Below are 25,553 nucleotides of genomic sequence, written 5' to 3'. Positions count from 1 at the left end.
GATCTCTGCAGAGAGACCACCGCTTCTACGTGTCAGATCTCTGCAGAGAGACCACCGCTTCTACATGTCAGATCTCTGCAGAGAGACCACCGCTTCTACATGTCAGATCTCTGCAGAGAGACCGCCGCTCCTACATGTCAGATCTCTGCAGAGAGACCACCGCTCCTACATGTCAGATCTCTGCAGAGAGACCGCCGCTTCTACATGTCAGATCTCTGCAGAGAGACCACCGCTTCTACATGTCAGATCTCTGCAGAGAGACCACCGCTTCTACATGTCAGATCTCTGCAGAGAGACCGCCGCTTCTACATGCTACATGTCAGATCTCTGCAGAGAGACCACCGCTCCTACATGTCAGATCTCTGCAGAGAGACCACCGCTTCTACATGTCAGATCTCTGCAGAGAGACCGCCGCTCCTACATGTCAGATCTCTGCAGAGAGACCACCGCTCCTACATGTCAGATCTCTGCAGAGAGACCACCGCTTCTACATGTCAGATCTCTGCAGAGAGACCACCGCTCCTACATGTCAGATCTCTGCAGAGAGACCACCGCTTCTACATGTCAGATCTCTGCAGAGAGACCGCCGCTCCTACATGTCAGATCTCTGCAGAGAGACCACCGCTCCTACATGTCAGATCTCTGCAGAGAGACCACCGCTTCTACATGTCAGATCTCTGCAGAGAGACCACCGCTTCTACATGTCAGATCTCTGCAGAGAGACCACCGCTCCTACATGTCAGATCTCTGCAGAGAGACCACCGCTTCTACATGTCAGATCTCTGCAGAGAGACCACCGCTTCTACATGTCAGATCACTGCAGAGAGACCACCGCTCCTACATGTCAGATCTCTGCAGAGAGACCACCGCTCCTACATGTCAGATCTCTGCAGAGAGACCGCCGCTTCTACATGTCAGATCTCTGCAGAGAGACCGCCGCTTCTACATGTCAGATCTCTGCAAAGAGACCACCGCTTCTACATGTCAGATCTCTGCAGAGAGACCACCGCTTCTACATGTCAGATCTCTGCAGAGAGACCACCGCTTCTACATGTCAGATCTCTGCAAAGAGACCACCGCTTCTACATGTCAGATCTCTGCAGAGAGACCGCCGCTTCTACATGCTACATGTCAGATCTCTGCAGAGAGACCGCCGCTTCTACATGTCAGATCTCTGCAGAGAGATCGCCGCTCCTACATGTCAGATCTCTGCAGAGAGACCGACGCTTCTACATGTCAGATCTCTGCAGAGAGACCACCGCTCCTACATGTCATATCACTGCAGAGAGACCACCGCTTCTACATGTCAGATCTCTGCAGAGAGACCACCGCTTCTACATGTCAGATCTCTGCAGAGAGACCACCGCTTCTACATGTCAGATCTCTGCAAAGAGACCGCCGCTTCTACATGTCAGATCTCTGCAGAGAGACCGCCGCTTCTACATGCTACATGTCAGATCTCTGCAGAGAGACCGCCGCTTCTACGTGTCAGATCTCTGCAGAGAGACCGCCGCTTCTACGTGTCAGATCTCTGCAGAGAGACCGCCGCTTCTACGTGTCAGATCTCTGCAGAGAGACCGCCGCTTCTACGTGTCAGATCTCTGCAGAGAGACCGCCGCTTCTACGTGTCAGATCTCTGCAGAGAGACCGCCGCTCCTACATGTCAGATCTCTGCAGAGAGACCGCCGCTTCTACATGTCAGATCTCTGCAGAGAGACCGCCGCTTCTACATGTCAGATCTCTGCAAAGAGACCACCGCTTCTACATGTCAGATCTCTGCAGAGAGACCACCGCTTCTACATGTCAGATCTCTGCAGAGAGACCACCGCTTCTACATGTCAGATCTCTGCAAAGAGACCACCGCTTCTACATGTCAGATCTCTGCAGAGAGACCGCCGCTTCTACATGCTACATGTCAGATCTCTGCAGAGAGACCGCCGCTTCTACATGTCAGATCTCTGCAGAGAGATCGCCGCTCCTACATGTCAGATCTCTGCAGAGAGACCGACGCTTCTACATGTCAGATCTCTGCAGAGAGACCACCGCTCCTACATGTCATATCACTGCAGAGAGACCACCGCTTCTACATGTCAGATCTCTGCAGAGAGACCACCGCTTCTACATGTCAGATCTCTGCAAAGAGACCACCGCTTCTACATGTCAGATCTCTGCAGAGAGACCACCGCTTCTACATGTCAGATCTCTGCAGAGAGACCACCGCTTCTACATGTCAGATCTCTGCAAAGAGACCGCCGCTTCTACATGTCAGATCTCTGCAGAGAGACCGCCGCTTCTACATGCTACATGTCAGATCTCTGCAGAGAGACCGCCGCTTCTACGTGTCAGATCTCTGCAGAGAGACCGCCGCTTCTACGTGTCAGATCTCTGCAGAGAGACCGCCGCTTCTACGTGTCAGATCTCTGCAGAGAGACCGCCGCTTCTACGTGTCAGATCTCTGCAGAGAGACCGCCGCTTCTACGTGTCAGATCTCTGCAGAGAGACCACCGCTTCTACATGTCAGATCTCTGCAGAGAGACCACCGCTTCTACATGTCAGATCTCTGCAGAGAGACCACCGCTTCTACATGTCAGATCTCTGCAGAGAGACCACCGCTTCTACATGTCAGATCTCTGCAGAGAGACCGCCGCTTCTACATGTCAGATCTCTGCAGAGAGACCACCGCTTCTACATGTCAGATCTCTGCAGAGAGACCACCGCTCCTACATGTCAGATCTCTGCAGAGAGACCGCCGCTTCTACATGTCAGATCTCTGCAGAGAGACCACCGCTTCTACATGTCAGATCTCTGCAGAGAGACCGCCGCTTCTACATGTCAGATCTCTGCAGAGAGACCACCGCTCCTACATGTCATATCACTGCAGAGAGACCGCCGCTTCTACATGTCAGATCTCTGCAGAGAGACCGCCGCTTCTACATGTCAAATCTCTGCAGAGAGACCACCGCTTCTACATGTCAGATCTCTGCAGAGAGACCACCGCTTCTACATGTCAGATCTCTGCAGAGAGACCGCCACTTCTACATGTCAGATCTCTGCAGAGAGACCACCGCTTCTACATGTCAGATCTCTGCAGAGAGACCACCGCTTCTACATGTCAGATCTCTGCAGAGAGACCGCCGCTTCTACATGTCAGATCTCTGCAGAGAGACCACCGCTTCTACATGTCAGATCTCTGCAGAGAGACCACCGCTTCTACATGTCAGATCTCTGCAGAGAGACCGCCGCTCCTACATGTCAGATCTCTGCAGAGAGACCGCCGCTCCTACATGTCAGATCTCTGCAGAGAGACCACCGCTCCTACATGTCAGATCTCTGCAGAGAGACCACCGCTTCTACATGTCAGATCTCTGCAGAGAGACCACCGCTTCTACATGTCAGATCTCTGCAGAGAGACCGCCGCTTCTACATGTCAGATCTCTGCAGAGAGATCGCCGCTTCTACATGTCAGATCTCTGCAGAGAGACCGCCGCTCCTACATGTCAGATCTCTGCAGAGAGACCGCCGCTTCTACATGTCAGATCTCTGCAGAGAGACCGCCGCTCCTACATGTCAGATCTCTGCAGAGAGACCACCGCTTCTACATGTCAGATCTCTGCAGAGAGACCACCGCTCCTACATGTCAGATCTCTGCAGAGAGACCGCCGCTTCTACATGTCAGATCTCTGCAGAGAGACCGCCGCTTCTACATGTCAGATCTCTGCAGAGAGACCGCCGCTTCTACATGTCAGATCTCTGCAGAGAGACCGCCGCTTCTACATGTCAGATCTCTGCAGAGAGACCACCGCTTCTACATGTCAGATCTCTGCAGAGAGACCACCGCTTCTACATGTCAGATCTCTGCAGAGAGACCGCCGCTTCTACATGTCAGATCTCTGCAGAGAGACCGCCGCTTCTACATGTCAGATCTCTGCAGAGAGACCGCCGCTTCTACATGTCAGATCTCTGCAGAGAGACCGCCGCTTCTACATGTCAGATCTCTGCAGAGAGACCACCGCTTCTACATGTCAGATCTCTGCAGAGAGACCACCGCTTCTACATGTCAGATCTCTGCAGAGAGACCACCGCTCCTACATGTCAGATCTCTGCAGAGAGACCGCCGCTTCTACGTGTCACATCTCTGCAGAGAGACCACCGCTTCTACATGTCAGATCTCTGCAGAGAGACCACCGCTCCTACATGTCAGATCTCTGCAGAGAGACCGCCGCTCCTACATGTCAGATCTCTGCAGAGAGACCACCGCTCCTACATGTCAGATCTCTGCAGAGAGACCGCCGCTTCTACATGTCAGATACATCCGGCCTTTTGAGGGCGACCATAATGCTGATATAGCCGGCGATGGAATGGAGTGACACCCCGGATCTGAGGTCCCTGACTCACATTCATACACATACTAGGGCCAATGTAGACAGGAGCCAATTGATCCTCTGGATCCTCTGACAACTCATGGGGCCCCCGGGCAATAGGGGATCATGGGGCCCCTGTGTCCTTGCCCAAACTCAAAAAAGCCTATGAAAAAGATACCAGGGGCATCTCATGGGGCCCCCTACTGACCCCGGGCCCTCGGGCAGTGCCCGAGATTCCAAACGGTCAGTCCCCCCCTGCTCTGGATCCACTGTGGGTGGAGGATTATAACTTTTTTTTTTTTCTATGGTTGAACTGGATGGACTTTTGTCTTTTTTCAGCCAGACTAACTATGGAACTATCCTACCAGCCTGGTTTTGGAGTGTGGGAGGAAACCAGAGGAAACCCACGCAGGCACAGGGAGAACATGCAAACTCCAGGCAGATGGTGCCGTGGTTGGGATTTGAACGGATGACCCCAATGCTGCCAGGCGGAAATGCTGACCACACAAAATATGTTCCAGGACTAAACATCAAAAAATAATCATACAAATAATCAAAACTGACAAATTCTTTGTGAAAGTCCAAAAAAAGTCCCAAATTAAAGTCCCAAATTAAAGTCCAATGTCCCAGAAAATGTGAACTGTGTGACCCCCTCCGGCACTGCGCTGCCCCAGAAGAACGTTCTATCAGATTGTGTACCTGGAGAAGAGAGCCAGAAGTTTGGTGTTGACGAGTATGAAGGCGTGGAGGACCTCCTCTCCGCCCCGCTCGGTGCTGCCGTTGATGTATTGGACGATCTGCTTCTCCAGGAATTCGATGCATTGCTCACAAAGCTTTGGGTGAATCAGACGCTCCACAGCCTGTTGGGGCAGAAGACACACATGATAAAATCGATCAGACGCGGAGCGCTCGTCTCCGAGGCGGAACATCCAGGCCCAGCGACTCTTATTGGTCCTTCAAATCCTCCCTAATATACTTCTCATTGGCTGTGCGCCCCCCGAAGTCCTCCCGTCCTCCTCTGATCTCCTTCCAGTTCTGGAGGCACACAGTAGAATCCATCGAATGATCTCCAAGCTTCCGACCCGTTTCCTTCAATGATCCTTGTCACGGATCCCCCCACACGCCACGCCTACAGCGACAGGCTAACCGAGGTGCGCACGTGCGGCCGTGACTTGGGGTAAGAGGGAATAAAGGGGACTGAACTCTGAATATATAAACCGTATATAAGATCAGCCGTGATATCCTTCCACAGCCCGCACTACCTCTGCCCACCACCGGGGGGAGACTCCACCCCAATCCAGCTGGTCAGCCACGCACTGGCAGATACAAATCTTACATACAATCTGGTGCACTGATTAGAGTTGAGGAGCAGCTTAGTAATTACACCCTTCTAGGGTCCCTCCAGCTATCCTACAGCTTGAACCCTTCCACTGTCCACACCCCCCCCCCCCGCACCAGACACATCACAAAAGGTAGCCTGCCACCACCCAACAGTTTATCTGCAGAACGGTCTGCTGGGACACCACACACACAGATCTCCGTCTGGCTGATCTGTTACCTTTTACAATCTGCACGCAATCTGCCCACACACAGTGCAATTGCATACAGATTGGCAATGAGCTTGACTGAGCGTTTAAAGGCACTAAAATAGATACAATCTAATCTCTCCAATCTGATCTCTCCGAAGATATGAGCCCGAGCTTAAATACACAGAAGTCACTAATTATTTTAAGATTTAATTTCCCGAGAGTGGGCGGGGCATAAAATATGTACAAAATATAACAAGTTACAGAAAATACAAGAAGACACACAAATGACTTCACTATAAAATAAAATGGAATAAAAGACAGAAGTAAAACTTTTACCGAGATCTATCCTGCGAATGGAGCAAGTCAGGAAAGTCAGCAATTCGTTGGTCGATCGAACCGGCTCCGTACAAATCACCATGTCTCAATGTGCGGGTACTCCTTTTATGGGGATATGGACGTAGGTGGGACATTAGTCCTCGGCCAATTGACCCTGGGGGGTGTCCCTGTACCCTCCCACAGGAGGTACTGTGTGCTGACCTGCCCAAGTTCAATCGGACTAAGACCGGCTTGAAACACCAAATCGGGGATTGGATTTCTAACACCAGCGCATCAGTCTGATCGCGACAGTACCAATCACCATTCAACTGTCGCCATCCAGCGCCACCTAACCATTTCCTGCATTTTCCTGGCCTTCTACCTAATCCACAAATATGATTTTTATATGCAGATGCAGCGCACAGAGCGCCCCACAAGAAGGGAGTATGTTCATCTCTCTGCAACTAATATTTTAGCTTTTATGAGGGATGGAACATACTTCTTTCATGTCTGGAGACACTTTTAGCTCCCCAGAGAGATCGAGCCCCCCTGCTGTCATGAAGCTGAAATGTCTCCAGCCACTTCCTCCAAACCAGTTTCACCAGAAGGTGACAAAACCTTATTAACACAAAGGTGTCACCTCCAGGAAGCCGGGCTTTTCAGCCTAATTGATGCCTCTGTGTCTGAGTCCCTCATTTCCCCCAATGACAAGGACTGAATATACATCTTTAATGACAATGGAATGTCCCTCCAGTTACGATTACATATTGCTACTGATCACATCTTACCTACTCAGATCTGTACATGTATGTCACCTGTACGTTACATCAGTCACATGTATGTTACAATCTTATGTTATGGGTGGTGATGATATATAAGGAGCTGCCAGATGCCGTACTTTATTCATTGTATTTTACTGGACATCTTTCTGGTTCCTTCACAGGGACAGCTCCAGACAATTATTTTTGGGGGTGCTGTGCTGGAATTGTGAGCGGGGTGCTAATGTGGTGTGCGAAGCGTTCACTTGTGGGCGTGGCCAAAAGTGTGTCTGGCCCACACAGTAGCATCCCGAGGCAGGTGCGGGGGGTGAGCGCCACACACCAGGTGACACCTACCACACGGAGTGACACCAGACCCGCTCCACAGAAAGGTAAGTTGTAAAGCAAGTCGATGATCCCCGCAGGATGGATCGGATCTGTGGATTGGGGAGCACAATGGATCGGACTCTGATCCATTATGCTCAATCCGCAAATCTGATCCATTCTGCGGGGATCGTCGGAGGGGCTGTCACCAAGTGTTATTTCACCGGGTGACACCAACCCTAGGGACGCCCCTGGGCCCACACGTAGGTGTGGCTAGAAAGTAGGCGCTTCAGCAAGGTCTATGGCTTGTAGTTTGACACTTTTCTCCCTTTTTAATAGACCAAATGAGATCTGGGGGTGAACTGAAGAGGCTATGGGAATAAAATAGGCCATATATAGGCCATAAATAGGTCAGGGAGCGCGGTTTAATTCCTTATATTTAATATTTCATGAACTGTGTGGAGTGACGGAACAAACATCATTCACCTCTACTGCAAAGCTTTGGTCTACATTCCGTCTCCGATCCCTCACCATTAACAGCAATGAAGAGACATTCTCCAAACTGCACAGAGAACGTGAAATACTGAAAGAGGCAAAATACTAATAAAGAGCCAATGAACTCAACACCCCACATGGACATTGAGGAACCCTTGTATTGGATGACACCGAGCCATATCTGTACCGGGCATAGACTTCTCCCAGAGAGAACATGAAATATTGTAGGAGGAAAAGTCCTCCGGGGATCTCCTCACTCCAAATGGACATTGAGGAACCCTTGTATTGGATGATACTGAGATATATCTGTACCGGGCATAGACTTCTCTCAGAGAGAACATGAAATATTGTAGGAGGAAAAGTCCTCCGGGGTTCTCCTCACTCCAAATGGACATTGAGGAACCCTTGTATTGGATGACACCAAGCCATATCTGTACCGGGCATAGACTTCTCCCAGAGAGAACATGAAATATTGTAGGAGGAAAAGTCCTCCAGGGTTCTCCTCACTCCACATGGACATTGAGGAACCCTTGTATTGGATGACACCAAGCCATATCTGTACCGGGCATAGACTTCTCCCAGAGAGAACATGAAATATTGTAGGAGGAAAAGTCCTCCGGGGATCTCCTCACTCCAAATGGACATTGAGGAACCCTTGTATTGGATGATACTGAGATATATCTGTACCGGGCATAGACTTCTTCCAGAGAGAACATGAAATATTGTAAGAGGAAAAGTCCTCCGGGGTTCTCCTCACTCCAAATGGACATTGAGGAACCCTTGTATTGGATGACACCGAGATATATCTGTACCGGGCATAGACTTCTTCCAGAGAGAACATGAAATATTGTAGGAGGAAAAGTCCTCCAGGGATCTCCTCACTCCAAATGGACATTGAGGAACCCTTGTATTGGATGACACCGAGATATATCTGTACCGGGCATAGACTTCTTCCAGAGAGAACATGAAATATTGTAGGAGGAAAAGTCCTCCAGGGTTCTCCTCACTCCAAATGGACATTGAGGAACCCTTGTATTGGATGACACCGAGATATATCTGTACCGGGCATAGACTTCTTCCAGAGAGAACATGAAATATTGTAGGAGGAAAAGTCCTCCGGGGATCTCCTCACTCCAAATGGACATTGAGGAACCCTTGTATTGGATGATACTGAGATATATCTGTGCCAGGCATAGACTTCTCCCAGAGAGAAGATGTCACGTACCTGATGGGAGACTGAAATGACGAGGTTGGCCTCACTTGCGTCACTAGCCCTGACCCCACTGGAGTTGGAACAGAGGGAGTCTAGAACCCAGGGGGAACAAGAGCACCAGCAGATGTTGTTTGCAGCTCTTGCAGATGATGACCTTGGAAGACTGATGATCCTCCGATTCAGGCACAGTAGTAACAAGCAGAGCGGGTTTTGTAGATCGCCAGGTGTGCACCAGAGCAAGACAGGAAGCCAGGGAAAGAGACAGGAGCAATGTCATAGGAATAGCCAGGGTCATCAAAAGGCGGACAGCGAGGTACAGAATCAGAAGCAAAGCCAAGGTCAGGAGCAGAGCCGAAGTCAGGAACCAGAATCAGGAGAGCAATCAGAGTCAGGTGAGGAACAAGCCGGGTCAGCAACAAGGGAATCACACAGGAACAAGCAGGACACGGGGGAGCTGAAGACCAGTCAGCACTCAACATGGGCAGAGACTCCCTTTAAATAGTCTGTCTGGCACCAATCTTCGCCATGCGTGTGCACGCATGTGTGCGCAATCGCGCATTTCTGCACAACCGATCACTCTTCTACGAACGTTTCTATGTGCATGCGTATTTCTATTCACAATTCATCTCACCGGAAATCCTTTACAGAAGATGAAATATTGTAAGAGGAAAAGTCCTCCAGGGTTCTCCTCACGCCAAATGGACATTGAGGAACCCTTGTATTGGATGATACCGAGATATATCTGTGCCGGACATAGACTTCTCCCAGAGAGAACATGAAATATTGTAAGTGGAAAAGTCCTCCAGGGTTCTCCTCACTCCAAATGGACATTGAGGAGCCCTAGTATTGGATGATACCGAGCAATATCTGTACCGGGCATAGACTTCTCCCAGAGAGAACATGAAATATTGTAAGAGGAAAAGTCCTCCAGGGTTCTCCTCACGCCAAATGGACATTGAGGAGCCCTTGTATTGGACAATACGGAGATATATCTGTACCGGGCATAGACTTCTTCCAGAGAGAACATGAAATATTGTTAGAGGAAAAGTCCTCCAGGGTTCTCCTCACGCCAAATGGACATTGAGGAACCCTTGTACTGACGCCGAGCAATATCTTTCATAGTTGGTAAGGTTGAATAAAGACACCAGTCCCTGCAGCCCAACCTATGTGGGTGTGTACTCATGTCAAAAATTCTGTCCCATATCCCTGTATATTGTGTTAGCTAAGATGCCCATCTAAGATGTTTTTTGAAACTATCAATACTTCCCGCTGACCCCACCGACTGTGGAAGTGCGTTCCACTTTCTTACCACTCTGCCAGTGAAAACCCTACACAGTGCGAAGTGAAGGAACAAACATCTCTCACCTCCACTGCAAAGCTTTGGTCCTCAGTTCGTAGAGTGCTGTAAGTTAGGAGCAGACTCTGGAACGTCTTCCACACCAAGTTCCTCTGATCCGAATCAGAAGGCCGTAACCTGCATTGGGGAAATGGAAACAGACCTCTTATTTGTGGATGATCGGGGGGGTCAGGAGTTCATGTGATGTCACGGGGCCAACAAATGACAAGACCAAGAGAGCGGGCAAAGCCGACGTACACCAATAGAGACCAGGAGCTGGATTTAATATGTTGGACACATTTACAATTTGGCTTTTTATGTTGTTTATGTGAAACCATTTTGTGTTTTGTTAAAATGTGGAAGAAACGGGACGGAATGATTTTAGGAATAATTTTAAGCTAGTCCTCGTGTTCATTCAGCAATCCTTGATCAGCATTAGAGATTATGACCCGGGTGCCATCTGTGCCAAGCACGCCAGTTTTTGTTATAAAGTCTGAGAATTTGGATTTAAAGTGATTCAAAAAGGACATTTTTTTTTCCTAAAAAAAAAAAAAAAAAAAGTTATACTTGCTCTGTGTAATGGTATTGCCCAGAGGGGTCCCTTAGCATCTCTTCTTGGGTATCCTTCCGATGCTCTCCGCTCCTCCTCTTCTCCGAGTGCCCCCTCAGGCAAGTCATGTGCTGAAGAGGCCCCTGTGCAGGCGCACTCACAAGCAGTAGACACACCCAGTGCGGCTCAGCCACACCCCCGCTCCCTCCTCACAGGATTTGACTGACAGCAGCAGGTGCCAATGGCTCCCACTGCTGTCTGTGTGTCCTGTGAGAAGAGGAAGAGAGAGCAGCACTGCTGAAGATGGGCACAGCGATGGATAGAAGACTCAGGTAAGTGTTTAGGAAGGGGAGGAGGAACAAGTAGTGGGACATTTTTTTGTCTTGTTTTTAGAACCACTTTGAGCATGAATATAAATGATGGCTGTTCTTCCGAGAATTCGGATGGCGATGGCTCAGCCCATGCAGACATCAGAACCAAATGTTGTTGTCACGGTATATGGGCCCGGCCAATTATCAATTCCTGCTTACTGATCTGTAGTATCAGGATATGAGTTCTCTGCCAGCCCAGTTATTAATCAACAGGTATTAATTCCTTGTTCCTAATCCCTCCTGGCCGTAGGAAGAGCCTCCTCCAATTAGTATTCACTCCTGTGTGCCAAAGGCCCCTAGCTGTAATTAATTTGCCCTCCACAAAAGGTCCCAAATTCAATTAGTGTATACATCCCTAATTAGTGCCTTACTTTTGTATTAATGTATTTCCCCCACTAATTATCCTGCCCAACCAGTCCTTTCTGTGTACAGCCACAACTTAAATTACTGTAGTACCATTCTCTTCGTTGTCACCTGCTAATGACCCCCCTCCGCCTCTCTTCCTGCTCAGGGGGTTTTAAGAGGTCAGTGCTGGTCTCTCTTGGTGTGCCATTCTGCTGGGCAACCACTGAGGGGTCCAGCTGGACTCTAGTGGCCCCCCGGCTCTGCCTGAGCCCCATTGGAGGAAGGAGGACCCCAGAAGCTATATCAGCCCTGCCTGGAACGCTGTCAGCTCTGCCTGAGACTATCGCATCAGCTTTGCATGAGTGTTTGCTCCCCTTGTGCTATCCGACTGCTTATGAACTGCCTCTTGGATTACAAATTGCTGTGGAGCCTTTAACTTTGCCCACCGGGGCTGGATTACAAGTATTTTGGACTCTCTCTCCCTGCACTACTCCCCATTGAGTGACTGTTGTCTGTTTTAAATAAAGCTTTAAGTGTTTGCCGTCTGCCTTGTGTGTTCTGTCCCGCTTACCCTCCGTCACAGTTGTAAATATCTGAATGGAAAAGTGGCATCAGTTCTGTGTAGAAATTGTCTCCCATGTACATATATATATATATATATATTTTATCATTTTTTTAAAATTATTTATTTATTTTTGTGGTTGAACTGGATGGACTTTTGACTTTTTTTTAGCCGGACTAACTATGTAACTATAGGCTTTAAGCCTAATACATTTGACAGGCCGTGACCACGTCTGTTTGGAACTATAATCAGATAGAACTAAGCCAGGCTTTTCCTCTGATGCCCCCAGGAACCCTTTACCCCCCTCGTTACCCTTACATCACCCTTCCCCCAACTTAACCAGGCTGAAATATGAGCTATCATTGTACAAAGTATTTTCTTCAATTTTGGTTTTGGATGTGAATAACTGCAATGTCTCTTGGTCCGCTACCTTCATGATCTACATCCCACATTACGGTGACCTAAGAGAGATGTGAAAGTACCTCTAGTAATGTATTCTGTTACTGAAAACGTATAAAAGTGATATAAATCTTCTATGTCCTGCTAGATCAGTACCGGCTGGTCCTACATTTTTAATAAACACACCCCTGTATACTAGAGGTCAGAGTAGAATAATCCAGTAGGAAATTCGGCATATACTTGCCACATCAGTCCAATAGATTTACTATTTGAATTCATTTTAGGAGATTCTCCTTCGCCCCCCGAATGAAATCCACACCGAGAAATACTACAAACACAGTAATCCACACTAAATATATCTGATACATAGTAGCTGGGATAGGTGGTATGGAATTACATCTCCTCATACGTACTCCTTCCTGATGAGCTGTCCATCCAATGTCACCAGACCAAAGTGGACCTCCGTCAGCCTCTTCAACACATAAAGCTTACGCCGTAAATCGTCCTCCGTCTCCGATCCCTCACCATTAACAGCAATGAAGAGACATTCTCCAAACTGCACAGAGAACATGAAAAATTGAAAGAGGAAAAGTACTTCCGATGAATTCCACACCCCAAATGGACACTGAGGAACCCTAGTATTGGAGGACACCGAGATATATCTGTACCGGGCATAGACTTCTCCCAGAGAGAACATGAAATATTGTAGGAGGAAAAGTACTTCTGATGAATTCCACACCCCACATGGACACTGAGGAACCCTAGTATTGGATGACACCAAGCAACATCTGTACCGGGCATAGACTTCTCCCAGAGAGAACATGAAATATTGTAAGAGGAAAAGTCCTCCGGGGATCTCCTCACTCCAAATGGACATTGAAGAACCCTAGTATTGGGGGATACCGAGATATATCTGTGCCGGGCATAGACTTCTCCCAGAAAACATTCTACACACAGTTGTAGAGTTTACACTGTTTCCTGAATTAATTAGCACACCCAAGTTGTTTGTTTTTTTGTTTTTTTACAAACAGCTAGTATGTATCCATGTGAGATAGGGACCTTTAGATTGTAAGCTCCCAGGGGCAGAGATTGATATGATTGTACATTGTGTATAGTGCTGCGTAAATTGTCCGCACTACATAAATAACCTGTAATAAATAATAAAAATAATTATAATTACAATGAGAGATGTTGGTGATCTATAAATCCTGTATAATCATAATATTACATTATTCTATTATTTTATTATATTATTATATTATTATTGTTATTATATTATTGTTGTTATTATTATTATATTATATTATTATTATTATTATTATATTATAATTGTTATTTTATTATATTATTATTGTTATTATATTATATTATTGTTATTATTATATTATATTATTATTATTATTGTTATTATATTATATTATTGTTATTATATTATATTATTGTTGTTATTATTATTATTAGATTATTATTATTATATTATTTTATTATATTATTATTGTTATTATATTATATTATTGTTGTTATTATTATTATATTATTATTATTATTATTATTATATTATATTATAATTGTTATTTTATTATATTATTATTGTTATTATATTATATTATTGTTGTTATTATTATTATATTATATTATTATTATATTATTATTGTTATTATATTATATTATTATTGTTATTATATTATATTATTGTTGTTATTATTATATTATATTATTATTATATTATTTTATTATTGTTATTATATTATTATTATTATTATATTATATTATTATTGTTATTATATTATTATTATTATTATTATATTATATTATTATTGTTATTATATTATTATTGTTATTATATTATATTATTGTTGTTATTATTATTATATTATATTATTATTATATTATATTATAATTGTTATTTTATTATATTATTATTGTTATTATATTATAGTTGTTATTATATTATATTATTATTTTATTATATTATTATATTATTATTGTTATTATATTATATTATTGTTGTTATTCCCACAGTTTGTAGTTGCATTAGTTTTATAAATGCCCCACATGTGTATAAAGTTTGTTGTATCAGACCTCACAAACCAGCTTCTGAAAATCCCAGAAAGTGCTAAATAAGAATTTCATTTTCAAATTTTTTTTACTGTATTTTAAGAACTAAAAAAAAAAAAACTGAACAATTCATAAAACAATATAAAGTCAGAATACACATAAATCAGAGGAAATAACACACACATAGCAATCTTGACACAGAGCAGATGTTCTCCCAGTCAAGTCCAGCAGGGGGCAGGAGAGCGCTAGGACAAAACAAAGTCAGGAGAGACCCCGCCCCAAACAGCGCCTGAGGCGGGTGCCTCTCCTGCGGGTGCCTCTCCTGCGGGTTCCTCTCCTGCGGGTGCCTCTCCTGCGGGTGCCTCCCCTGCGGGTGCCTCCCCTGCCCTGCCCTGGAAGGGACATGTAGACCCCGGACTCTCTGGACTGCAGAGACTTTTGTTTTATAAATGAGAAATACCTTACCATGTGGAGAACACAGAGGTGGCCATTCTCGGTGGTGAAACAGGTATAGGTGTCACCGATCTTCTCCAGCAGGGTCACACAAGAGATGATCAGAGGTGCAAATAGTGTATTGATGCTGTCACCAAATGTTGGAGACTGGGGGGGAGAAAACACTTTGGTAATATCCTGGCTTATTAAAGGATATAGACTTACTGTACATACACCTTTTAAAGGGGAATTCCAGGTAAAATCTGACTGTGTATGGAAAAGTCTTACCTGACAAAACATTTTGTATTATAATTACATTCAGCCAGTGCCCCCCCCCCCCTCCCCATCCAGCTCCGGTGTACCTCCTCAGACTCCAGATGAAACTTTCCTTACTTTAGCCGGCTGTCTTGAAGGTGCCCCTGGGCAAGGGATTCCAGAATCTGCTGTGAAGCAGTCCCAGATGAGAACTGGTTGGGTATTGCACCTGACTGCCCTCTCTCTTCTGTGGCCCCGGGGGTGTAGGAGAACTCACACTGTCCTGCACTTAGTGGCTTGTAGCTGCTTTCAGGCCGTATGCTGGGCTGGCTCCTTCCCTGCTGATAGCCTGCCGTTCCTAGCAGACTAAAGGACAGTGAAGATTCTCCTGTCCAGCTTTAGCCTGTAGGTAGCCCCCCTTCCCTCCCGGGCCCCCTCCCAGGCTCCACGCTCCAGCACCTTCCTTCAGTCCATCTTCCACCCAACTCCAAACTACAACGGCTGCTGTTCAGGTTCTCTCACATTTAAGGGCTGTCCTAGTCACCATTCCAGGCCTTCTGCCTGGGGATTGGTCAGGTTCCCCTAAACATGCAAAACCAGACCTCCTCCCCTCCTCTTCTTGAAAGCTCCAGCATTTCTAATAGGGTGGGAGGGCTCCAGATGCCCTGACCTGTAGCGCCTCCCAGCCTTCCCTGAGGTATCCTCACTGTCTCACGCCCAGGCTAACTTGTCCCAGGCTTCTAAGAAGCCTCTGACTGACCACACGAATCTTATCTACCTAGAGGGCACTACATCAGTTTATAGAGTGCTGACCTTGGCTACCTGTATTAGTGAAGGAAATGGTGTTTAGGCCAGCTTGGTCCAAACAAAGTCATTATATTCCCAGACATGTGGGAATTATACACCAGCCATTGGCCTTTCCGTTTCTCTAGTGTCAATGACTGTTCAGAAGCTGTCATCATATCAAATTAGGATGTTTACCTGTAAGAACTCATCAGAAAGAGAATATCTGCTGTGAAGGTTCCTTTCAAATTCTTCATCAGCCCAACAGAAAAGAACTTCAGCCCCTTCCGAGACGATGAGTACACATTTCATCTGCCAAAGAGCAAGATATCACAGCATACCCCGAAACAGAACGAACGACAGTGTAGGAGAAATCAGTACATTTCCAATATTTCTATTCAATGAACCAACATCAAAACTATCATAGAAGCAAAAGGATTTGTCATGCAAAACATTGTTCACCTTTGTTGATTCGTGATATAGACCCCATCCATCTTCATCCACCATTTAAAAAACACAACCATCAAACCTACCCTATGTGGTCAAAACATGTGTGAACCTCCCCCACCCAATGAGAGAGGTAAGGAGTCTCCAGAGAAAGGTCCTGGTAATACTCCATCATACAAACACATTGTAGACAATTGTGCTTTTCCATGAATTTGGAATGGGATGTCCACCAAGCTCATATAGGTTTGATGTGTGAAGGAACTCCAGTGTCCTGTAAAGAGTCCTGACCTCAACCCTACTGAACACCTTCGGAATGAGTTAGAACACCAATTGTGAGCCAGGTCTTCTCATCCAACATCAGTATGTGAGGGGTCCAGTTAATACTCCATCATACAAAGACATTGTAAACAATTGTGCTTTTCCATGAATTTGGAATGGGATGTCCACCAAGCTCATATAGGTTTGATGTGTGAAGGAACTCCAGTGTCCTGTAAAGAGTCCTGGCCTCAACCCTACTGAACACCTTCGGGATGAGTTAGAACATCAATTGTGAGCCAGGTCTTCTCATCCAACATCAGTACCTGAGGGGTCAAGTTAATACTCCATCATACAAAGACATTGCAGACAACTGTGTGCTTCCAACCTTGTAACAGTTCAGTGAAGACCCTTTTCTGTTCCCACATGACTGTCCCCTGTGTACAAAGCCAGCTCCATAAAGACATGGATGACCAGTTTGGTGTGGAGGAACTCGAGTGTCCTGCACCAAGCCCTGACCTCAACCCTATGGAATACCATTGGGATGAATTGAAATATAGATGGTGAGCAAGGTCTTCTGATCCATCATCAGTATTTGACCTAAAAAATGGGCACACATTCCCTTAGACACCCTCCAAAATCTTGTAGGAAGCCTTCCCAAAAGAGTGGAAGCAGATCCATAATGACATGGTATGACATGGTTTGACCAGTTTGGTGTGGAGGAACTGGAATGTCCTACATGGAGCCCTGACCTCAACCTTATTAAACAGCTTTTGTGTGAATTGAAATGCTGATTGTAAACCAGGTATTTTCATTTGGCACCTGACAGTGGAGAATAACATGCAAACCAAGTCTACATCAGTACCTGACCCCATCCCTTCTGAACACCTTTGAGATGAACTCAGAATGCAAAGTCCAATTCACACTTGGAAATCTTACAGAAAGCCCTCCAAGAAGAGTGATGAAGGGTGGTGGTTGCTCAGTGTGATATTCAGGATCAGTATGGTACTTTTGGCCATGGCTTTGGAATGAGATGTTCAACAAGCTCATATACTGTAGGCATCTCCGTTAGGTGTGCACACCACGTTAGGCCATATACTGTACGCCATAAAACTAAAAGTAGTAAAGTATTCGCACACTCAAAATAACATGGGTAGATGTCAGGAGGTTGAAGCAATCACGGACTTCTTATGTTTTCATAAGATAAGGTGTCTCTACCTTCTCAGCTCCATCCATTTTCAAGGAAGGCAGCTTGATTACCTGGGTAAGGTGAATTGTGTCTGGTTTTGCTGGCCTCCTAATAGTAGTTACCTGGCTCTTTGGCTGAACCCTTGAATGTAGTGCTCACTGATTCACTCACATGGAACAAGTACGCAGGTCAGGGATCTTAGAACGGTCAGAAATCCTAATCTACGTTGTTCTGGGTTTGTAATTCAAAGGATTGCAGTAAGAGTGGTCAGAAGGAGAGCTCAGCAACGGCACATCCAGGTTTCTGATGACCAAAAATTGAACCTGAATATTACTAAAGATCTATTTAGACACATTTCATCGGCCTGACCACTGATGGTGAGCAAATTATGGTCCACAACTGTGTCAGGAACTATTCAAGACCTCATGGGGTGACTACAACAGGAAGGTGATAATGACCAGCTGGAGGCAAATGTCAAAGGTCATCTTATTTATGTCACGTTGTGTCTATAGTGTGACGTCTCACGTTGTGTGTCTATAGTGTGACGTCTCACGTTGTGTGTCTATAGTGAGACGTCTCACGTTGTGTGTCTATAGTGTGACGTCTCACGTTGTGTGTCTATAGTGTGACGTCTCACGTTGTGTGTCTATAGTGTGACGTCTCACGTTGTGTGTCTATAGTGTGACGTCTCACGTTGTGTGTCTATAGTGTGACGTCTCACGTTGTGTGTCTATAGTGTGACGTCTCACGTTGTGTGTCTATAGTGCGACGTCTCACGTTGTGTGTCTATAGTGCGACGTCTCACGTTGTGTGTCTATAGTGCGACGTCTCACGTTGTGTGTCTATAGTGTGACGTCTCACGTTGTGTGTCTATAGTGCGACGTCTCACGTTGTGTGTCTATAGTGCGACGTCTCACGTTGTGTGTCTATAGTGCGACGTCTCACGTTGTGTGTCTATAGTGCGACGTCTCACGTTGTGTGTCTATAGTGCGACGTCTCACGTTGTGTGTCTATAGTGTGACGTCTCACGTTGTGTGTCTGTAGTGCGACGTCTCACGTTGTGTGTCTATAGTGCGACGTCTCACGTTGTGTGTCTATAGTGCGACGTCTCACGTTGTGTGTCTATAGTGGATGGTGGGGTGTCTATAGGATGGTGGGGGTGTCTATAGGATGGTGGGGGTGTCTATAGGATGGTGGGGGTGTCTATAGGATGGTGGGGTGTCTATAGGATGGTGGGGTGTCTATAGGATGGTGGGGTGTCTATAGTGGATGGTAGGGTGTCTATAGGATGGTGGGGTGTCTATAGGATGGTAGGGTGTCTATAGGATGGTAGGGTGTCTATAGGATGGTAGGGTGTCTATAGGATGGTAGGGTGTCTATAGGATGGTAGGGTGTCTATAGGATGGTAGGGTGTCTATAGGATGGTGGGGGTGTCTATAGGATGGTAGGGTGTCTATAGGATGGTAGGGTGTCTATAGGATGGTAGGGTGTCTATAGGATGGTAGGGTGTCTATAGGATGGTAGGGTGTGGGTCTTCAGGCCTACTGTGAAGTCTATGGGGAGGAGATGGGACCCCCAGGCTCCTTCTCCCCTGCCTTGGAGGAGAGTCTCTTTTCAGGAGAGACCCTCACATAGAACGCAGTGATCAACATTGGCTAATGACGAGGAGAGGTGTCCACCAGACCTTTTGGCTAGGTGGACCTGAGTGTGCCTTAGCCCCATCAGGAGCCTTGCACCCTGGGTGGTCGGGGTTCCTCCTTGGGAGGAGACTATATGACACATTCTAGCAGCTGAAATATTCGTTTTGAGCTGACCAACCCTCAAGCCATATAGAGAAAGCACAACACCCACCTTTATTGTTGGGAATGTCCTCTTTCCTTCTTGGTGAGATCATCTGAAGCAGCAGGATGCTCTTAGACCCGAGGGGTTCAATCTTCACAGAACGTGGTCCTTCACTTCACCTAAGACAGATAAACATAATAATTGTCCCAGGAATGGAGAAAGGTTTCTACAACTCAGAATCCAGCCAATCCCGTGAATTGTGCTCCACTAATTGTTCGATGTTCTCTGGGTTACCTGGCTAGACAGCCAAAGGACAGATTTGTGGACTTTCCATATTTCTGCATAGGAACAGATCCTTCATGTTCAGAAGATCCAGCCTCCTCAATGCCAGAACATTCCTCTCATTCCTATAACGTGGTCAACCAGCTGCACAGATTTCCACCAAGACACGCGTGTTCAGAATGTAACACACAAATATCTCCTCAATTAGATGGACAAAGAAGTCATTCTGCCAATTTCCGGGCTCAGAGCTGGGAAGGATCATGAAGAGAACTTCTGTGAGAAAGGGAGGACTAGAACCTGCCGGGTTTTTATGATTGTCTGTTCTCCCTCCGGGAAGCTTTACCTTCTCCATTGGTCCTGGTGACAGAAGGTGGTGGGAACCTTTGCAGCGGTCCTAGAACAAGAGGTGATGGGAACCTTTGCAGCTGTCCCAGAACAAGAGGTGATGGGAACCTTTGCAGCTGTCCTAGAACAAGAGGTGATGGGGACCTTTGCAGCTGTCCTAGAACAAGAGGTGATGGGGACCTTTGCAGCTGTCCTAGAACAAGAGGTGATGGGAACCTTTGCAGCTGTCCTAGAACAAGAGGTGATGGGAACCTTTGCAGCTGTCCCAGAACAAGAGGTGATGGGAACCTTTGCAGCTGTCCTAGAACAAGAGGTGATGGGAACCTTTGCAGCTGTCCCAGAACAAGAGGTGATGGGAACCTTTGCAGCTGTCCCAGAACAAGAGGTGATGGGAACCTTTGCAGCTGTCCTAGAACAAGAGGTGATGGGAACCTTTGCAGCTGTCCTAGAACAAGAGGTGATGGGGACCTTTGCAGCTGTCCTAGAACAAGAGGTGATGGGGACCTTTGCAGCTGTCCTAGAACAAGAGGTGATGGGGACCTTTGCAGCTGTCCTAGAACAAGAGGTGATGGGAACCTTTGCAGCTGTCCTAGAACAAGAGGTGATGGGGACCTTTGCAGCGGTCCTAGAACAAGAGGTGATGGGGACCTTTGCAGCGGTCCTAGAACAAGAGGTGATGGGAACCTTTGCAGCGGTCCTAGAACAAGAGGTGATGGGAACCTTTGCAGCTGTCCTAGAACAAGAGATGATGGGAACCTTTGCAGCGGTCCTAGAACAAGAGGTGATGGGGAACCCTCCAGTTCATTCCTAGATATTATATACAATGCGGAGCCCAAACACATTCTTCGTATCTTACTATCCAGTCCCCAGATTATATTCTATATACTCACCGGCCACCTTCTCAGGTCCACCTTCCTAGTCCCGGGTTGGACCCCCTCTTACCTCCATTCTTCGTGGCATAGATCCAACAAGGTGCTGGAAATGTTCCTCAGAGATGTTGCTCCATATTGACATGATGACGTCACGCAGTTGCTGCAGATTTGTCGGCTGCACATCCATGATGGGAATCTCCCGTTCCACCACATCCCAAAGGTGCTCTATTGGATGGAGATCTGGTGACTGTGGACACCATTGGAGTGCAATGACCTCATTGTCATGTTCCAGAAACCAGTTGTAGATGATTGGAGCTTTGCGACATGGAGCATTGTCCTGCTGGGAGGAGCCATCAGAAGATGGGGACACTGGAGTCATAGAGGGGTGGACATGGTCAGCAACAATAGTCAGGTAGGCCGTGGTGTGTAAACAATGCTCCATTGGTACTAAGGGGCCCAAAGTGTGCCAAGAAAATCTCCCCCCACACCATGACACCACCACCACCAGCCTGAACCGTGGATACAAGGCAGGATGGATCCCCCACACCATGACACCACCACCACCAGCCTGAACCATTGATACAAGGCAGGATGGATCCACCACACCATGACACCACCACCACCAGCCTGAACCATTGATACAAGGCAGGATGGATCCACCACACCATGACACCACCACCACCAGCCTGAACCATTGATACAAGGCAGGATGGATCCCCCACACCATGACACCACCACCAGAATGAACCATTGATACAAGGCCGGATGGATCCCCCACACCATGACACCACCACCAGCCTGAACCATTGATACAAGGCCGGATGGATCCACCACACCATGACACCACCACCACCAGCCTGAACCATTGATACAAGGCAGGATGGATCCACCACACCATGACACCACCACCACCAGCCTGAACCGTGGATACAAGGCAGGATGGATCCCCCACACCATGACACCACCACCACCAGCCTGAACCATTGATACAAGGCAGGATGGATCCCCCACACCATGACACCACCACCACCAGCCTGAACCACTGATACAAGGCAGGATGGATCCACCACACCATGACACCACCACCACCAGCCTGAACCATTGATACAAGGCAGGATGGATCCACCACACCATGACACCACCACCACCAGCCTGAACCGTGGATACAAGGCAGGATGGATCCCCCACACCATGACACCACCACCACCAGCCTGAACCAATGATACAAGGCAGGATGGATCTCCCACACCATGACACCACCACCACCAGCCTGAACCATTGATACAAGGCAGGATGGATCCACCACACCATGACACCACCACCACCAGCCTGAACCATTGATACAAGGCAGGATGGATCCCCCACACCATGACACCATCACCAGCCTGAACCATTGATACAAGGCAGGATGGATCCACCACACCATGACACCATCACCAGCCTGAACCATTGATACAAGGCAGGATGGATCCACCACACCATGACACCATCACCAGCCTGAACCATTGATACAAGGCAGGATGGATCCACCACACCATGACACCACCACCAGCCTGAACCGTTGATACAAGGCAGGATGGATCCACCACACCATGACACCACCACCAGCCTGAACCATTGATACAAGGCAGGATGGATCCACCACACCATGACACCACCACCAGCCTGAACCATTGATACAAGGCAGGATGGATCCCCCACACCATGACACCACCACCAGCCTGAACCATTGATACAAGGCAGGATGGATCCACCACACCATGACACCACCACCAGCCTGAACCGTTGATACAAGGCAGGATGGATCCACCACACCATGACACCACCACCAGCCTGAACCATTGATACAAGGCAGGATGGATCCACCACACCATGACACCACCACCAGCCTGAACCATTGATACAAGGCAGGATGGATCCCCCACACCATGACACCACCACCAGCCTGAACCATTGATACAAGGCAGGATGGATCCACCACACCATGACACCACCACCACCAGCCTGAACCATTGATACAAGGCAGGATGGATCCCCCACACCATGACACCACCACCACCAGCCTGAACCATTGATACAAGGCAGGATGGATCCACCACACCATGACACCACCACCACCAGCATGAACCATTGATACAAGGCAGGATGGATCCACCACACCATGACACCACCACCACCAGCATGAACCATTGATACAAGGCAGGATGGATCCACCACACCATGACACCACCACCAGCCTGAACCATTGATACAAGGCAGGATGGATCCACCACACCATGACACCACCACCACCAGCATGAACCATTGATACAAGGCAGGATGGATCCACCACACCATGACACCACCACCAGCCTGAACCATTGATACAAGGCAGGATGGATCCACCACACCATGACACCACCACCAGCCTGAACCATTGATACAAGGCAGGATGGATCCCCCACACCATGACACCTCCACCAGCCTGAACCATTGATACAAGGCAGGATGGATCCACCACACCATGACACCACCACCAGCCTGAACCATTGATACAAGGCAGGATGGATCCATGCTTTCATGTTGTTTACACCAAATTCTGACCCCACCATCTGAATGTTGCAGCTGAAATCCAGACTCATCAGACCCGGCAACGTTCTTCCAATCTTCTATTGTCCAATCTTGGTGATCCTGTGTGAATTGTAGCCTCCGTTTCCTGTTCTTAGCTGAGAGGAGTGGCACCCGGTGTGGTCTTCTGCTGCTGTAGCCCATCTGCTTCAAGGTTGGACGTGTTGTGCGTTCAGAGGTGGTATATACACAGAGCCCAGACACATCCTCCATATACCTGTAGCAGGTGCAGGCTGCACCCCTTCCTGTAGGTGGCACTGTTTCCCTTCTACAGATGGAGGTGAGGTCAAGAATGATAATGGTCTTCGCTTTTGGGCTCCAGCAGCCATCTTGGGGAGGACAGTTGTCTGGATGCAGAAATCTCACGAGAACTGTGGTGGCCACCTTCAGGTGATACATAGAGGTGCCTCTTGACGTTCGGGGGTGCCTGCAGTGTAGTGCAGGGGGAGGTTCCTGAGGAGAAGGTGTAGTGCAGGGGGAGGTTCCTGAGGAGGTGTAGTGCAGGGGGAGGTTCCTGAGGAGAAGGCGTAGTGCAGGGGGAGGTTCCTGAGGAGAAGGCGTAGTGCAGGGGGAGGTTCCTGAGGAGCAGGTGTAGTGCAGGGAGAGGTTCCTGAGGAGAAGGCGTAGTGCAGGGGGAGGTTCCTGAGCAGAAGGTGTAGTGCAGGGGGAGGTTCCTGAGGAGGTGTAGTGCAGGGGGAGGTTCCTGAGCAGAAGGTGTAGTGCAGGGGGAGGTTCCTGAGGAGGTGTAGTGCAGGGGGAGGTTCCTGAGCAGAAGGTGTAGTGCAGGGGGAGGTTCCTGAGCAGAAGGTGTAGTGCAGGGGGAGGTTCCTGAGGAGAAGGTGTAGTGCAGGGGGAGGTTCCTGAGGAGAAGGTGTAGTGCAGGGGGAGGTTCCTGAGGAGAAGGTGTAGTGCAGGGGGAGGTTCCTGAGGAGAAGGTGTAGTGCAGGGGGAGGTTCCTGAGGAGAAGGTGTAGTGCAGGGGGAGGTTCCTGAGGAGAAGGTGTAGTGCAGGGGGAGGTTCCTGAGGAGAAGGTGTAGTGCAGGGGGAGGTTCCTGAGGAGAAGGTGTAGTGCAGGGGGAGGTTCCTGAGGAGAAGGGACAGGAAAAGGGTTCCCTTGCAGTGCGCAGCTACATTCCGGGATCCAGGACAGGACTTTCACTTTCTTCCAGCGGGACATTGGACAAACAGGCCGGCTAGCCCCCCCCCCCCCCGTACATTCCTATCCATTCACAGATATTCTATACCATGCAGATCCCGGACACGCCCCCCGTACATTCCTATCCATTCACAGATATTCTATACCATGCAGATCCCGGACACGCCCCCCGTACATTCCTATCCATTCACAGATATTCTATACCATGCAGATCCCGGACACGCCCCCCGTACATTCCTATCCATTCACAGATATTCTATACCATGCAGATCCCGGACACGCCCCCCGTACATTCCTATCCATTCACAGATATTCTATACCATGCAGATCCCGGACACGCCCCCCGTACATTCCTATCCATTCACAGATATTATATACAACGCAGATCCCGGACACGCCCCCCGTACATTCCTATCCATTCACAGATATTCTATACAACGCAGATCCCGGACACGCCCCCCGTACATTCCTATCCATTCACAGATATTATATACAACGCAGATCCCGGACACGCCCCCCGTACATTCCTATC

The 25,553-nt window shown here is 47.8% G+C and overlaps 1 protein-coding gene across 4 annotated transcripts in view; it reads right to left on the bottom strand.

Moving 5' to 3' along the window:
- The window catches only part of HPS1 (HPS1 biogenesis of lysosomal organelles complex 3 subunit 1), a 99,444-nt gene that overhangs the window by 69,929 nt on the left and 3,962 nt on the right, over positions 1-25,553 (bottom strand). For 2 of the 4 annotated variants that reach the window (XM_089667588.1, XM_089667585.1), the window contains exons 2-7: positions 19,829-19,938; positions 16,285-16,398; positions 15,082-15,216; positions 12,972-13,114; positions 10,361-10,469; positions 5,061-5,221 (exon numbers count right to left, since the gene is read on the bottom strand). In XM_089667588.1, coding sequence (XP_089523714.1) covers positions 5,061-5,221; positions 10,361-10,469; positions 12,972-13,114; positions 15,082-15,216; positions 16,285-16,398 — 662 coding nt within the window. In that variant the 5' untranslated portion in view covers positions 19,829-19,938. Of the gene's footprint in view, positions 1-5,060; positions 5,222-10,360; positions 10,470-12,971; positions 13,115-15,081; positions 15,217-16,284; positions 16,399-19,828; positions 20,704-25,553 lie in introns of those variants that run through there. The other 2 variants (XM_089667586.1, XM_089667587.1) reach the window with 2 other exon arrangements.

This window comes from Staurois parvus, unplaced genomic scaffold (genome assembly GCF_062004578.1).
Source record: "Staurois parvus isolate SC_StPar_1 unplaced genomic scaffold, SC_StPar_1.0 ptg003393l, whole genome shotgun sequence".
NCBI lineage: Eukaryota > Metazoa > Chordata > Amphibia > Anura > Ranidae > Staurois > Staurois parvus.
Note: the sequence above shows the minus strand (reverse complement) of the source record. Positions and strands in the feature narration are given on the sequence as shown.